Genomic DNA, 17226 nt, shown 5'->3' with positions numbered 1-17226 from the left:
CTTGATATTGGAGGTAGGTCTTGACCTGGGTGTCATGTAACATCGGTAGTTTCTGGTGATGTCGTGATTGGAAGGTGACTCGAAGCCTAGGATCTGCTAACAGACGGGAATAATGGATTCACCAATAACAGTAAAAGAGATAGCAAATAGTATGAAGCAAAACTATTCGAATTCGACATGTATCGGTAGTTTTACAATAAGAGAGAGATGTTTCGTTACCCGATTTTGAATAAACTAATAAGGTTATGATAATTGTTTAGTTTCCTATGCTACAAATCTTATTTTTATCCCACCCAGGCCCTAGGCATGGTTTAACTATTTAAGCATCTAGGAGACTCTACGAGATCGTAGTTCTGTGGTAAGCTGATAGAGGGCGTGAAACTTAAGAATAAAATATGTTTCTTTTGTATTGTGAAAGAAGGACATAAGTTACATTCATAGTATCACGCCTGATGTACCCAAAGGTGTCGGGCAGAGACATAAGTTTGTCCTTCCTAAACAAAGAAAATCTATTGGAAGAACAGAATGACATCTTTTCGGACTTGGGAATCACTCTCGGGACCGTAGGATTTGCAGTCGATTAGTCCGACCAAATCGAACAACCACCTACATCTTTTCGAATGTAGAGAATTAAAAAGTCGGAAATTATTAAATCGTTACATAGCCATAAAGCTATCAGATGTTTTAAAGAATAAACACCTTGAATATTTTGAAATCATGTAACCAAAATTATATAGATTTCGATTTTTGACCTCGTTGAAAATATGCGCGCGTTGTAGCAAATACCTACACAGCTTGACAATCTAGTCAACTTATTCTAATTCAGATTTGTTTTAGATCATATAAAAATTAAAATTCAATCCAAAATAAATTCTTTGATTTTCCATCAATAAACAATTTAAGACCGATCTGAATATAATACAAGGATAGTCAAAGCAAAATAATGAAGCCACTCTTACCCAAGTAAAGTCATTTTAAGCAATCTAAAATGGCTTCTAGCCGGTTAGTAAGTCATATACCAATATTCTCTTACAAATCACTTCAAGATCACCCACTAGAACTAAACTGGATAAGTAAGGAATTATAAAGAAAGCATTCTATTGGTCAGAACAAATCATATTACGTGTGGTCACGCGTCGCGAAGCCTTATGATATAACTAGAGGAACAGTCCAAGTTGTGACCTAACTGCTGAACAGGTGAGTTGTATATCTGATAATACCGTGATTTATTTAGACCATTCTAGAATATGATACTGCCATCCTCTAACTATAATGCCGTTATCTACAAAAACAATTTTTCGAGATATTCGATAAAAAGGCGCTAGAAAAGAATAATGCAATGCTGTTTCGTAACTATCTGGAAACTGCGATTGGAATTATCTTTAGCAGCATCTGGGAACAGCATTGCATGTTTCTTTTCTCGCGCCTTTTCGCGTATATCTCGAAGCAAAATGCCGTTATCTACAAAATTGTTTTTGTAGATAACGGCATTATAGTTAGAGGACGGCAGGATAGATGTCGGGAGCACTTTTGAAAGAAAAGTGTGAAAATTAAGGTATATTCCCAGTTGTTTTCTCTACGCTGTCATCTCGGATGACAAGTGGGAATTTTCTACCTATTTTTATTCCCAGTTATCACCCATGGGACAGTGTTAGAGGGGACAACTGGGAATATACGAGTACTAAGCCCAGGCAAGTGTTGGACGTATTCGCGTTAATTCCCGTACCCTTTTTTTTAACCCTTTCCTGTCGCACTGCTGGGCATGAGTCTTCTCCCGACCGAAAAAGGGTATAGGCCTTGAATCCACCATGCTGGCCAAATGCGGGATGGACTTTGCATGCCCTCAATAAATGTATTAAATAAATTTTAGACATGCAAGGTTTCAACACAATGTTTTCCTTCACCGTTAGATCTAGTGATAATTATTCTAATACACACATAACTTCGAAAAGTCATTGGTGTTTCCTCAGGTTTGCACAGTCGACCCATCATGCAACGCGAAAGTTACGATGGACTTGTGTCCATGGTCAAAAAATTTATAAATCACTACTAATATGAACAGAATGAGGTACTAGTAATTATTCATAGTGGCAAGTGTTTTCAAAACGGAAGTAAGATATATATCCTACGAAGAAACTAAAATGTGTTAAGAAATGCCCTTCGTTTACGCGGGCCCTTAATAAATTTCCTTCTTTTGGTAATAGAAGAAAAATCTTATATTATTTATCAAGTGATAAATATTGCAAGCCTGGGTTCTTGAGGGGCTACAAGGATTCAAATCTAAACTAGGTTTTGTGATGTGCTCATGGTGAAATTTTTCCCTCATTTCGGAAGGACATTTAGACTGCAGTGGATCAGTAATCGATTAAATTAAAAGCTTTTCAGCAACGTTTTCTAACCGAAAACCTCAATACACATTGTTTGACACATCAAAACATTCTAAGGTGCAAATAGTTTCACAAAGAGTTATCATAAATACAACTAACAATGTTGCTAAAGGAGTAGCGTTCTCTTTCTATAAAAGCGAGAGCAAAAACTCGCAGTAACTCGCCTTAATCGTGAAAGAACAAATAAGTCAAACATTCCTGTTCAGTAAATTACTATTTATAATTCTTTTTACTGAGCCAACGCTCTTTAAATAGACATAACCATAATTAGATGTGCTCATAGGAGTTTATTGTAAAAAATGGACGATTGCAACCCACTTGTAAGTGAGTATTCCGTATAGCTTTAATAATTTCGCCATACCCAACGTTGATTCGCAACTTTACTTATAAAATAATAGTTTTTACTTCCAGATTTCATAAGTTTGTAAGTTAAAAGGTATCTAAGGTATATATACCTACCTAAAAGATGAATCTTTTAATAGATAAATAAATGTTACAATTATTTTAAAATAACCTCTTGAGCGAACTTAGCATAAGAATCGTACTTACTTTAACAAAAAAAATCTAAATCTCAGCATAATAGCTTTCTGTATAGAATTTAGAATCTTTCTTCAATAGCTACACCGTTCGGTGATAACGTTTTCGATCTGGAGAATTTTATTAGGGTTTCGTACATTTCCCCCTCGGGGAGTTTCCACCTTGTCGTGGTGAGGGGGCTCAGTAGCCGTGGCAATCCAGCCACGGTGAAGCTAGGAGGGACTCAACCCGTAAGGCCTGACGTAAGTCGGGTTCGGGGGCTGCCGCCTCTTTCGAGGTGGTGGTCGCGAGGAAGAAAACCTCTATAAAAAATTACCCTTTGGCGGCTCCGTTCCTCATCCCACAAACCTTCGGGTCGGTGGTATGGCGAGCGGTTCTGGCTGGTGTGGCGGGAAGCAACGGCAGGTAATCTCCTCGCGGGGATTGCTGGCCGGGGCTTCCAGGCCAGTGGGGGGGAGGACGGGCTCACCCGGATTCGGTATCGTTTCCGGGTGGGCAGACTTCAGTCACCGTCCTCAAACTCGTTATCCCGGTGGAGGCGTCGTGGTCACGTCTCGCGGCCACTGCTGGGACCGAGGGCCTTGCCTTAATTGGCTGGGTCAAGAGGAGAAAACCTCAATAAAAAACTTTAGGTTAGAATGCCCGTGAAACCTGCCCGACCTCACGGTGTAGATAGGGTTACCCAGGTACAGGGGGCTCTGCCTGGGTGGACGGTATATTTCCCCCATACTCGTGGGATCAGTATGAATATTGACAATTTAAATAAAAAAGTTTGTGGAGAAGTTGGGGACGTAGTCCTTGTTGTGGACGAGGGAATATTCAGGCGTCCTAAGACGCCTGAAAATACCCAGAGGGTGGAAGGAGGTGGAGGGGGTTCCAGGCCCCAGACGCTTAGCGAAAGGGGTTCTAGGTCCCGGACGCTTAGTGGAAGACGTTCCAGGTCCCGGACGCCTGTGGTGTTGGGGGCCTCTAGTTCGGGGCAGACGGACCAGCTCGCTGAGCTATCCGAGGCTGAGGAGCCTACGTTCTTCAGGCGTCCCTCGATTAGTGACAGCGAGTCGGAAAGGGACGAGGCTGCCTCTTCGGGCGGAGCCCCAATATTCAGGAAGGGGCGCCAGGTAGCCAGTGAATCAGGCAAAGGCCGAAAGCGGCCAGTATCAGCCATGCGCCAAGAGGCCGTGCCTCTGGCCAAAGTGAGCCCACGCAAGGGTGGGAAAAAGAAGAGAGGGAAAGCGCGATCGTCTCCCGCTAGCGAAGAGAGTGGCCTCAGCTGTGTCGTAACCGGGTCGATGACCGACCTGGACATAGCCCTGAGTGCCGATGAGGGAAATCGCCTCCAATTGGAGCCAGGGCCGTCTGACCGGGAGCTAGAAAAACTGACCGCGACAGACATCGCCCAACTAATGTTGCGGCACATGGATGCCGTCCGCCATGTTGCGGACCGCTCCAACCTTAAGGGCTCATTTGCTAAGTCCATTAAGGAGGCGGAGAAGGAAGTCCGGCGGGCGGCATCCGAGTTGAGTCGGCGTACCGCCTCGGTCGAGAATGTTGCTTTAAAAGCAGAGAACCATCGCCTTACTCTCAGGGTTGACCTTCTCACCAAGGAGGTGGCGGCCCTGAAGGAGGTGGTGGAGTCCTTGTCGGCTAGTTCTAGGCCGACTGAGGTGACGTCGGAGGGCGATTTTGATCGGAGGTTTGCCGATTTTCGGCTATTCTTAGACGCCCGCTTCGGGGCAATAGAGGCCCGGCTTCCGCCGGAGCCTCGCCTCCGCCCGCCTCTAGCAGCGGACAAAGGGGTGGCGCAACCAAAGCCCGCCCCGCAGACTAATGTCGCGTCGGCAATTGTCTCTCCGGCCCCGGCTCCTTCTTCGGCCCCCTCATCTACCACTGAGAGAGATGGCAAGGCCTCCAAGGGCAAGGGCAAAGGCAAGAGGAAGGGGAAGAAGTCAGAGGGGGGAGTTGTACCGACTCCTGCCCCTGCTCCCGGCCCAAGCCAACCTTCTTCGGGCCTTCCGGCGGGCCCACCGCTTCCGCCACCCCTTTCAGAGGGATGGAACGTTGTGGTGCGTAAGCGCTCAAAGAAAGGGGCAAAAGCTGCTGCACCGGCGCAGACGCCTATAGCCGCAGTAACCAAGAGTCCTGCAAAGAAACAGGAGAAAGCGGCGGTCGCACTGCGTCCCCCGTCGGCGGCAGCAATAATTTTGACGGTGTCGCAGGATGCCGTCGCGAGAGGCATCACCTACGCTGAAGTGATCGCCAGGGCGAAACAGAACATCGTCCTGGCGGATCACGGCATCAGCGGGATCGCCAAGATCTGCGTCGCCGCGACTGGCGCGCGGAAAATGGAGATCCCCGGGCCAGATGCGGAAAGAAAGGCGGACTCCCTCGCGGGGAAATTGAAAGAGGTCCTGGGGAGTGACGCGATAGTGTCCAGACCCTGTAAGTGTGTGGATATACGAATTCGCGGTCTGGACGACTCTGTAACTCCAGAGGAAGTGGCTCAGGCGATCTCGCGAACCGGAGGCTGCCCAGTGGAAGCAGTGAAGGTTGGCGCGGTCCGCAGCGGACCACGCGGAGAGGGTACGGCCTGGGCAAAATGTCCAATTGTGGCTGCAAAAAAGGTTGCAGATGCCGGAAGGCTACTGGTGGGGTGGGTCTCGGCTCGTATTAGTGTCGCTGAACCCCGCCAAATGCGCTGCTTCCGGTGCCTGGCCGCCGGTCACGCCCGGGCCGTTTGTGATTCTGAGTGTGACCGCAGCGACATCTGCTACCGCTGCGGTCAGGCCGGGCATAAGGCGGGGCAGTGCTCCGCCGCACCGCGCTGCATACTGTGCGTGCAGGCGAAGATGCCGGCGGAGCACCGTCTTGGGGGTCCCTCCTGTAGGGCCCCCAAGCCCAAGAGTAAGGCAGGAAAGGCCTCTCAAAAGACGGGGGGTAAGGCTCCCCAGAACAATATGAATGGCCAGCCGTCACAGGCCGGGGAGGCAATGGAACTTGGCAATTAAATAATGGCCGAGATCCGTCTCCTCCAGGCGAACCTTAACCACTGCGCTGCAGCTCAGGACTTACTTCTCCAGAGTATGGCGCAGTGGTTGATACACGTGGCAGTGGTCTCCGAGCCCTACATGGTTCCCGCCCGTGATAATTGGGTCGGGGACCTAACGGGCACGGCGGCCCTGGTAAGGTTGGCGTCGCACGGCTCGCCACCCTTCGAAAAAGTAGCGAGGGGTCGCGGATGCGTGGCGGCGTCAATGGGATCCGTGACGGTGGTCGCGTGCTACTGCTCTCCGAACTGTGTCCCGTCTGACTTTGAGCGATTCCTTCAAGAGGTGTCGAGGCTCGTCAGATGGGCACACCCCTCCCCCGTTCTCGTGGCTGGGGATTTCAACGCCAAGTCTGTGGCGTGGGGATCTCCGGCAACTAATGCCAGGGGTCAGGCGTTGGAAGAATGGGCTGTATCGCTTGGGTTGGTTCTGACCAACCGGGGCTCGGTAAACACGTGCGTGCGTCAACAGGGCAGCTCGATAGTGGACCTCACGTTCACTAGCGCCGCCCTGGCACGCCGTGTCCAGGACTGGAGCGTGCTAGAGGAGGTTGAGACGGCATCCGACCACCGGTATATCCGGTATCGGATTCAGCCTTCTCCGGCCGCTCCGAACAGTCCGGGTCGGGCCCCGGGTGGGGCCGGCCCGCGGTGGGTGCTGGGACGTCTCGACCGAGAGCTGCTGGTCGAGGCGGCCTTGGTGCAGTCCTGGAGTCCAGCGCCTGAGGGTCCGGTGGACGTGGAGGTAGAGGCTGAGTGGCTCGTGGACGCGATGTCACGCGTATGCGACGCGTCCATGCCGCGGGCCCGCCCCTGCCTCCCTAGACGTCAGGTGTATTGGTGGTCACCGGAGATCGCGCAGATTCGACAGAACTGCGTGATCGCCAGACGTCGATACGCTCGAAGCCGGCGTCGTCGCCGCAACGAAGCCCGCGAGGCCGAGTTATATGCTGCCTACAGGGACTGTCGTAGGGTCCTGTCGGCGGCTATTGTGGAGGCCAAACACAAGGCCTGGGAGGAGTTCCTGGACACGTTAGACCGGGACCCCTGGGGGCGGCCCTACAGGATGGTGCGTGCCAAACTGCGCCCCTGGGAGCCCCCAGTGACGGAGAGTCTCCAACCCGAGTTTCTGGAACAGGTAGTGGCAGGCCTGTTTCCGGACCGGGGGGAACATCCTCCCCCGTTTGCGGTTGCGGCGGCGGTGGATTCGGGGAGCAGTGGCAGTAGTGAGGAGTTTGAGGAAGCAGTCGCGCCCGAAGTCACCTTGGACGAGTTGCACCGGGCGGTGGACAGGCTGAAGGGCCGTAACACCGCTCCGGGGCCCGACGGAATTCCCGGACGGGCATGGGCATTGGCTCTGCCCAACGCGCTCGAATCCAGGGTGACATGGCTGTTCTCCTCGTGCCTGGCACAGGGTCATTTTCCCCGTAGGTGGAAGACGGGAAAATTGACCCTGATCAAGAAGGAGGGACGCCCGCCAGATTCTGCGTCGGCATTTCGTCCCATCGTCTTGCTCGATGAGGCGGGCAAGCTCTTTGAGCGCCTTTTGGCAGCTCGTCTCACCGAGCACTTAATGGGACCGGGACCGGACCTCTGTGACTCGCAGTTCGGGTTTCGCCGGGGCCGGTCCACCATTGACGCGATCTCGCGGGTGAGATCCCTGATTGGGGACGCAGTGAAAGGGCGAGGGGTGGTCGTGGCGGTGTCTCTTGACATCGCCAACGCCTTTAACTCGCTTCCCTGGAGCTGCATCCTCGCTGCGCTCAGCCACCACCGCGTGCCGGAGTACCTGCGGAGAGTGTTAACATCTTATCTCTCCGACAGGTCCGTAGCGTATCCCACGCGGGACGGGTGGTGCCAGAGGATCGTCAAGTGCGGTGTTCCACAGGGGTCGGTACTTGGTCCGACGCTGTGGAACATCGGCTACGATTGGGTGCTGCGGGAACCACTCGTGGCGGGGGTCGACGTGACTTGTTACGCCGACGATACCCTCGTCACGGCCCGCGGCGATACATACCCAGAGGCGGCTCTCTTGGCCACGACCGGCGTCGCCGAAGTCGTCAGCCGTATTCGGCGCCTGGGACTCGTGGTTGCCCTAGACAAATCCGAGGCCATTTGTTTTCATGGGCCTCGGCAGGCGCCGCCGGTCGGAGCGCAGCTAGTGGTGGGCGGAGTTTCCATCAGCGTTGGTAGGTCGATGCGGTACCTAGGCATCGTCCTCGACAGCAGGTGGAACTTTCGGGAGCACTTCCTTCGCCTTGCACCCAAACTTGTTGGAGCTGCTGGGGCACTGGGAAGATTGCTTCCGAACCTGAGGGGGCCCTCGGGTGCATGCCGCCGGCTTTACACCGGCGTTGTGCGCTCGATGGCTCTTTACGGGGCGCCCATCTGGGTGGATGCCCTGAATCGCCGGAACACTGCGGTCCTTCAGAGACCGCAACGAGTGATGGCGAACAGGGCCATACGGGGCTACGTGACCGTCAGCTTTGGAGCGGCATGTGTCCTCGCCGGGACTCCCCCATGGGACCTTGAGGCTCGTGCCTTGGCGGAACGTTACCGTCAGGCGAGAGCAGAGAGGAACACGGGGACCGGATTACTGCCAACGGGGGCACTCGCACGGCGTGAGTGCCGCGACGAGATCGTCCGGCAGTGGTCCGAGCGGTTGGTAGAGCCAAGCGCCGGTGTTTTGACCATCGGCGCTATCCGACCGGTCCTGGATCGATGGGTCAACAGGCGACACGGGTCGATGACCTTCCGGCTGACGCAGGTCCTCTCCGGGCACGGTTGCTTCGGGAGATACCTGTGCCGGATCGGCAGGGAGTCGACGATGGCTTGCCATCACTGCGGCTGTGCCGAGGACACGGCGGAACACACACTCGCCGTGTGCTCGGCGTGGTCGGAGCCGCGCGCGACGCTTGTTGATGCCATCGGAGCCGATTTGTCACTTTCGACCGTGTGCCAGGCCATGGTCGACAGTGGCGAGGCATGGAGCGCCATGGTCACCTTCTGTGAGGAGGTGATCAAGCGCAAGGAGGAAGCGGAGCGGGTCAGGGAGCTCGATCCCCTCGCTGACCCAAACCGCCGACGCCGCGTCGGGCGCAGGCGGGTGGCGCATTTGCGCCGCCTTCCTCCTTAAGTGGAACCTCCGGGTGACGGAATTGGGACTTCCGTCGCCCACAGGAGAGGTGAGGTTCCCAAGATAGGTGATGGGCGGGTGGTGTCACGTCCATCGTCTATGGTGTTTGATGCCGTCACTATCCACCCAGGCGGCATCACCCAAGGTAGGGCCCCCCTACAGGGGGCGAGCCGCGCATGGCGTGCGTCTTGCGGTACTAGCTTATTGCGGTTATCCCGGCGCACGTCTTTGCGGAAGCGGTTGGACACTCGTCAGGTTTTTAGTGGGCTCTACGGTGGACCACATACCCCGTTTGCGCAGTCCCAGTGCGGCGGGGACCTAGCCGGTGGGTCGACTTTTTACAGCGACCCCGATTGGTTTCCCTGACGAAAAAAAAAAAAAAAAAAAAAAAAAAAAAAAAAAAAAAAAAAAAGGGTTTCGTACATTTGCTGACGGAACCCAAAGAAACGGGCTAGGCAAGCAATTGAGTCCTGCAGGTCTGGATATAAAAATAGATGGGAAAAGATAGAAAATAAAAAGTCGTTGTCGGGACGTCGAACCGGTACGGAGGCAGATGGCTGTAGCCTTTTTATTCAGTCATGGGAACATTCTTTTGTCGTAGCCAGTACTGCAGGTTATTGGGGATGTAACTGTATTTCAAATGGTATCTGTATGATTGCAAATAATTATCGAGGATGAAGGTAATTTTATCGGAATTGAAAATCTTGATTGACGTTGCTTGGTATCTTTATGGTTGTTTTACCTAGTACCAGCAGCCTGTCTCGGCTTCCACCAGTTTTGCCTTACTTACATTTGCATGCATAATATATAGAGTCGTAGAAATATATAAAATAACGCCCATCTTATATTATAAAGACTAAGTGTCTATAATTTTTTTCTCAATTGTACTGTGGAAATATGTCTATGTCCTAGGAACGCGAAAAAGGTGATCGTCTTTTTCTAATAGGTTTAATCTATTATAATTTTCATCACAAAAATAAATCTCAATTATCACAAATAAATCAAATTACTAATTCACCACGGTCCCCGTCAAATTTGACATAAAAAAATATTTTTTTTGGAATTTAACAAAAGCTTACATTTTGCGAATAAATTATGGTCTACAAAAGCTTGGAATGGAACAGGTAGGGCTTAGAATAGGTCATATTCTAAAGTCCCTGCTCAAAAGTTATATTATATATTTCATAGATTTTACACATTTCCTTCTATTACTTCAACCGCAAACCAATATTTATCTTCACTCAAAACCTATTGCGAAGAAGACATCCGGCGTAAGACAAAAGCAAGCAAACAAACAACGGGCCATTAACTCACACATATATACACACGCATACATACGCATGTCTGTGTATACAACTCATTACCTAACAAGGATCGCTGTGAAATTAAAACTGCAACGGCTGTTATAAATCAACCATGAGTTGTGGCTCTCAAAGTTTTCACCCTTAACAATGGCATGATAAACTCTTTAAATATCAATGGCTGGTTTGAAATTGTATATAAAAAGACGCTGAAAAAAATAAATTACGACAGATTACAAGGGCACTTCTCAGGTCAAGTCAGTCAGGTCTTCTCAGTCGAATATTAAAACCCTTTTTGAGAGACTAATTTTGCACACGTACTGTTGCATTGTTTTGAACTTACTCTATCTTTAGCCCACATCTTCGTCCGCGTTGTTTGTGACTAAGACAAAATATCCCCTTGGGGGCAGAATTGATCAAAATCCTTTCTTAGCGGATACCTACGTCGTAACATTTACTTGCATGCCAAATTTCAGAGCCCGATCCGTCCAGTGGTTTAGGCCGTGAGTTGATAGAACACTATGTCAGTCAGTCAGACCCTTGAGTTCTATGTATTTAGATTACGTTAATGTAACGTCTAGTACGTTACATTAAAGTAAAAACTATAACCTTTATTTTTTTTCAGTTGGCAAGCATCTTTGAGAGGCACTGACCTAGTGCTTACTAGATAAGGTGTCCCATTAGATGCGTGCAGGTTCCAGACCGGTTGTATGAGCTGCGAAGGTTTATAAGCGGGTGTCTGGACGTCCCACGGCATTCCCGTGCTCGCTCCCTTGTACGACCCTCGTCTGCTGTCGGATCCCAACTGTCAAGATGTGGCGACTGTTTCTTCTCGGTTTCCTGGCGACGGCCTCGGCCCAGATCCCGTCTTTGGGGTGGTGTCCCGATTTTCAGGTAAGTTGTTCATGAAATTTTGTGTTGATTAGGGATTTTTCAATTGTCCTTTTGGTTTTAAAACTAATTACTGAAATTATCCGTTCCCAAATATTCATTGTTGACTAATTATTATACTCAACATCGCTTCTTTTGTGGCAGTCACAAAAAATTATAAATTCTTATGACTTTTATTGACTTTCATAGTTTGTACCTTACTCTGTACCTTTACTTATATCCAAATAATTTTATTTAAAATCCGTGAGAAAAATATTATATCCAAAACAATAATTTTAATACATCATGTCAAACTCCATGATTTTAACAAAACAAAACTCTAAGTCTTACTATAACTGGTTGGGGTCACAATTTCAATACCCGAACAACAAAAAATCCAAAACGATCAGACGCCATAATATTTCTTACTGGCACATCCGATATGTTTTAATCACAAAAAATAAACTGGATTCCTAAAATGCTTTCACTTATTATGTCCTTGCAAAAACCATAGTACAAAAAGCCATGAGTTGACCTTGGCAGGTGTTTCACGTAACATCACTGACCGCGGTCAATATAACTGGTTGTGGACGACGACCCCGCACTTAATTCACTAACTTTCCTTCACTCCTTAAAGAACTGTCTAGTAATACTATTGAAAGAGACATAAAATGTTTGGAGACAGTTCATGCTTAAACTCTGCGTTTGACGTACATGCATACATACTACATAGAATCATGACTTTCATACTAAAAGGGTAGCTAAGGCACTAGGCAGAAACCAAGTAAAGCCACTCACTATTATCCCTACATACTGCTTTTGCTGCTCACTTTCATTCATACATCTTGTCATACTGTATGAATTGAGGGGCATAACATAAGCTCGATCAGAAAAAAAACACTTTCTCCAAAAGTGATCCTTGCAAAACCATAGCACAAAGAGCCATGAGGTGACCTTGGCAGGTGTCTCACGTAACATTACTGACCGCGGTCACTACAACTGGTTGTGGATGACGACCCGCACCTATCTCACTCACTTTCCTTTAGCCCTTAAAATATTGTCTAGTTCTAAGTGTTACATTGCACTCTAGTAAGGACCTTAAACATGTATTGTTTCCATACATTACATTTCATTTTATATATATACGATAAAGCCTTTCTCCCATGACGGTTGGCAGTGTCCAAAGAAAGCCACAAGCTACAATCCCTATAAACGTCTTTTGCTTCATTTTAATTCATACTCTTGTCATACTCTACGAATTGATGGACAAAAAAACACTTTCTCCAAAAGTGGTCCTTGCAAAAATCATGGTACAAAGAACCATGAGGTGACCTTGGCAGGTGTTTCACGTAACATCACTAACCGCGGTCAATATAACTGGTTGTGGACGATGACCCGCACCTATCTCACTTTCCTTCTCTATATTATTATTACGTGATTGAATAGTACTTAGCAATTGGTGTATCTTCGGAAATATTCGCGAATGATGCAGCAGATTTTGGGCGTTTTGTTTAAGATTGCGTAACCGGAAAATATATTTTATTTATTGCCAAGATTTCTGCATAAGAGGAAGTTATCCGCTATTATAGTGTATTCATTAAAAACATTACCGAAATACTTTCTTAAAATCTCGACAACGTAAGTCTTTTAGAGCATTTCGTTGCAAACTCAACGTTAAACTTTACTTTGGACGTGTATTCCCACACACTTACATATTTCAAACGCACAGACTTTAGTAATGATATTAGAAAAGTGACAAAAGAAAAATTTATCACCTAAAAAAGGTACAACCGTTATTCTTTTGCTCTAACAACAACAAGAACTGTAAAATAAAATCCGGCTTATAACCACCAATAAAAATTGCTCTAATACCTATTTTTTTTCTGTCCAGGCGATGGCCAATTTCAACATGAACCGTTTCCTGGGCACGTGGTATGAAGCTGAGAGGTACTTCACCGTCAGCGAACTGGGAACACGCTGCGTCACCACACACTACACCGCCACGCCTGAAGGCAGGATCCTTATCACTAACGAAATTACTAACTCTATGTAAGTTTTTACTATACTCGTACTCTTTATTCAGGTACACAGCGATGTTTAGTTCCTTAGGTTGGAACCATAAAGTATTTGCATTTTTTGTTTTAAATAAAGTAAACTTTATTAACCTGCACTTGAGTAGTACGGTAAACAGTTTTACTTCTATGGTAATGGTCTTCTTCTATTATCAGCTGACTCAAAGGGTAAATCTAATTAGCATCTCTAAGATTTGTTGTTTATGAGAACTACTTAAGAAATAATTGTTTATTGGGGTGGCAAAAAAGGTAAACTTAAACTATCCAGCACCTATAAAATTAGAATAACAAGTACCTAGAACATACATGGCATTACAAATATTTATTATAAAAACTAGGCTCTACATAAACTTCATATTATTTTTATTGCTATTCTTAGCACCGGCTTCAAGAGAATAATGGAAGGTCACCTGCAAATGGTGGGACGTGAAGGCGAGGGTCGCGTGATGGTGAAGTACTCCTCTGCTCCCCTGCCCTATGACTTCGAGTACAGCATACTGGATACTGACTACGACACATACGCTGTGATGTGGGCTTGCAGTGGCATTGGACCTGTGCATACCCGTAAGTTGTCATTAAGTTTTCTTTTAATTTAACTTATAAGATTACTTGAAAAAAAAAATATTAGGCGATAAGTAGTTGACCTTACAATATTTTTCGATGACTATGAGGTTCTCCGCTGTAAATAATGGTAAAAAAGAGCTTTTGTGATGTACATTGAATTTCATTTAAAACAAATACACCGTAGTCTTGATGATGCAAAACTGGTCAGTCTAATGTCAGTTTGTTTATAATACCAGAAACCTCGTGATAGCACCACAACATTTGAGATTCGTACTAAATAGTGCGCTCGAAAATTGCAGGTAACGTCGACATTTAACATTCATCAAAAAATCCTGTACGAATTACGATTATTCTGAATCATAACTTTTTTATTCTCCCCTAGAAAACACATGGCTCCTGACCCGTGACAGGCTTCCATCGCTCGCCGTGATGCAGAACGCGTACGCCGTGCTGGATAGATACAAGATCTCGAGGACTTTCTTCCAGAAGACGAACCAGGCTGACTGCACCATCCTCCCCGCGCCGGCTGCTACCAGCGAACTGTCCAAGAGCGCTGATGTGGTAGAGCCCGTGGAAGTCCAGGAGAAGGAAGTGGAACAAGTTGTTGAGGTATGATATTAACACTCCATCATAAAAAAAAATGTACTTGTATATTTTCACATTGTACTTTCGCTTTAGATTTGATTGTTAAACTTAAAAGTACTTTTACCAAATATGTTAATAACTTAGGTATCATTTCAAATAAGTGGTATGTAGACATCCAAAGATCCACACTAAAATATATTTACAATTTTTTCGCCGATATCGTCCTCATTTTTCATACTAACAAACCCCTCTTGTCTACAGAAGAGAGTAGCAGACGTGGAAGTAAAGCCGAGCGAGCCCGAACTTAGGTCGGCGGTCCCCGACATGAAAGAAGAAGCCAAGCCGATGCAAGTCCCGGAGCTCATCATGTCAGAATCCGAGAACAAGGAAACCATTGAAAAGATCGAAAAAATTGAAATGAAGCAGCCAATTGAAGCGGCTCCCGAAATTAAAGATACTCCCGCTCAGTAGACGAAATGAAAAAAGTTCACGATAGGAATTGCTTCAGGGAAACGTCCGTCTTATTTACTTAGTAATAAAGACGCAATTTGCTTGAAACTATATAATTCAAATTGTTGAGAACAATCTTTTTCAGATAGTTTTGATACTTGCGTTTGACAGACGATTTATTGTTATCTAATACCCTCATTCCTATCCTGGATTTTGATAGAAGTGTGATTTTTTTTGTGAGCCTTCAATGGTGTCTATTTAGGGCTACTTTACCAAATAAGTAATAAGTACCTACACGACACACAACGTTCGCGTCACGCACGTTTAGTTAACTCGATAGTCATTGCAATAAGTCAACTCTGAATAAAATAGTAAGAGAATTTTGTTGTTTTATTTTTTCTGCTACTGTAATCCGTCATATTATTATCTATACTAATATAATAAAGCTGAAGAGTTTGTTTGTTTGTTTGAACGCGCTAATCTCGGGAACTATTGGTCCGATTTGAAAAATTATTTCAGTGTTAGATAGCCCATTTATCACGCTACGACCAATGGGAGCGGAGTACCAGTGAAAAATGTTACAAAAACGGGGAAAATTATGATTCATCTGACGCAAGCGAAGTTGCGCGGGTCAGCTAGTATCAAATAAGGCGCTGTATCAAACAGGCCACTATCAGCATAAGCCTGCGGGCTCTCCACCAAGTGGCTGAACTATAGCTCAGATGAACTATAGTTCTATAGCCTATTACTCACATAATTCTCATACTCATTTCCGCAATAAAAACCATCCTATGTGTTTTATCTGGTCACAAACTATCCTTGTTAAAAAAAATATCCTTATCTGTTTAATGCTTTAGTCATGATGAAGAGAAAGATATACAGACAGGGTTACTTTCGCATTTATTATTCTAAAGGAGATACAAATTATCATGGATTAATATAATCATGAAGTACTTTGTACCTACCTGTTTTATCGTTAAATGTAGAGCAGATTGATAAGAAATAATCCTGTTATAATTTATCTATTCTAGAAGACAATTAATTAGTCTTCGATAATATGGTAGATCTGTAAGAAATCCTTCTTGTTAATTTATCAGCTTAAAGTTAATTGTCTATTACTAGTTGTAGGGACTATAAAAACTGATTTACCTACTGCGCAGTAAAAGCACGTTCATACCCGACCACGCAATAGACTCAAATATAAAGATGAAATCCCTAAAGAAGGAAACCCTTTAATAATATTTTTTTTTTCTATCTAAATGCTCTACATTATACAAATTTTGTGATAACGATTAGAAGAAAAGTGTCCCTGTCTGTGGCTCTGCAGAAGCTCAAGTAAGAAGAAGAAGCAAGTTAAGTACTTGCACTTTTGGAAAAGAGGGAGAGCTTAAGTTTTAATTAACCAATCCTAAAAGGACCTAAAACTTAATATGTTCAAAATTAACATTTTACGCATACCGATCTATGGGCAATAGTTAATCACATGAAACAAAAAATAAAGCTATCAAATAAACGAAACCGAAACGACTTCAAGAAAACAAATAGTTTTGCTTAAAAAAAACAGCAAAAGGAAAGGGTCTGATTTTATTGGTCAGGCTGTTACTGAGCACCCACTCCCGGCCGCTATCCCACTACTGCCCGATACGGGGACTTTTGGCTGCTGGGTTTCCCCCCTGGCCCGGTTCGCCCCTCCTTAGTTAACCTGCATCCCCCAGACTCCTCCGGGGGATCCATATTAATACCGGGCTTAGTGTGGACGTCCAGTCAACATGGGCCACTCAGCACCAGAACTCCCGACCTCAAACCATCCTCCAGTCCAGACCTCCGAGAAGCCGGATTACAGGAGACGCCACGCTCCCAGTCGAAAGATGTGTTCAAATAGTCGAATGCCTTACACCAAAACGCTGTACGTTCAAACCCACACTACATGTAAGTTAAAGGAACTGGTAAAGGAGTAACCCAAATAAATTTTTACATATTTTTTAACATTTCTTAAGAATTTTCACTTATATTTTTCTATAATATAACTGAAAATAAGGAAAAAAACAAAAAGTCTACGCAAGCGCTACCTATATCTTTAAGCGAGTACTAGCTACAAATGTACTTACCTAAACTTATCGCGTACATACCTACCTACTTAGTAGTTCGAATCCAATTGTACAGATGGCGCTAGTCAGCAAAACCGTTTTTTTCCGGCGCCTAGCTCTGATTAATTCAAGGACAACATTTAGTTGTTTGTACACGCCTCAAAATAATTAGTTTTAAGGCAATCAAGTTCAAA

General features: G+C 46.2%; 1 protein-coding gene across 1 annotated transcript; it reads left to right on the top strand.

Annotated features, from left to right (window-relative positions):
* Nucleotides 1-1111: 1111 nt before the first annotated feature.
* LOC142972143 (apolipoprotein D-like) lies at nt 1112-15325 on the top strand. The gene is made up of 6 exons (XM_076112985.1): nt 1112-1197; nt 11030-11298; nt 13166-13323; nt 13726-13910; nt 14293-14519; nt 14757-15325. The coding sequence occupies exons 2-6, from the start codon at nt 11218-11220 to the stop codon at nt 14964-14966; spliced, it is 861 nt and encodes a 286-aa protein (XP_075969100.1). The 5' UTR covers nt 1112-1197; nt 11030-11217; the 3' UTR covers nt 14967-15325.
* Nucleotides 15326-17226: the final 1901 nt, after the last annotated feature.

The sequence above is a fragment of the Anticarsia gemmatalis genome, chromosome 1 (assembly GCF_050436995.1).
Source record: "Anticarsia gemmatalis isolate Benzon Research Colony breed Stoneville strain chromosome 1, ilAntGemm2 primary, whole genome shotgun sequence".
Classification (NCBI taxonomy): Eukaryota; Metazoa; Arthropoda; class Insecta; order Lepidoptera; family Erebidae; genus Anticarsia; species Anticarsia gemmatalis.
The sequence above is the reverse complement of the archived record's forward strand: the minus strand, read 5'-3'. Positions and strand labels throughout refer to the sequence as shown.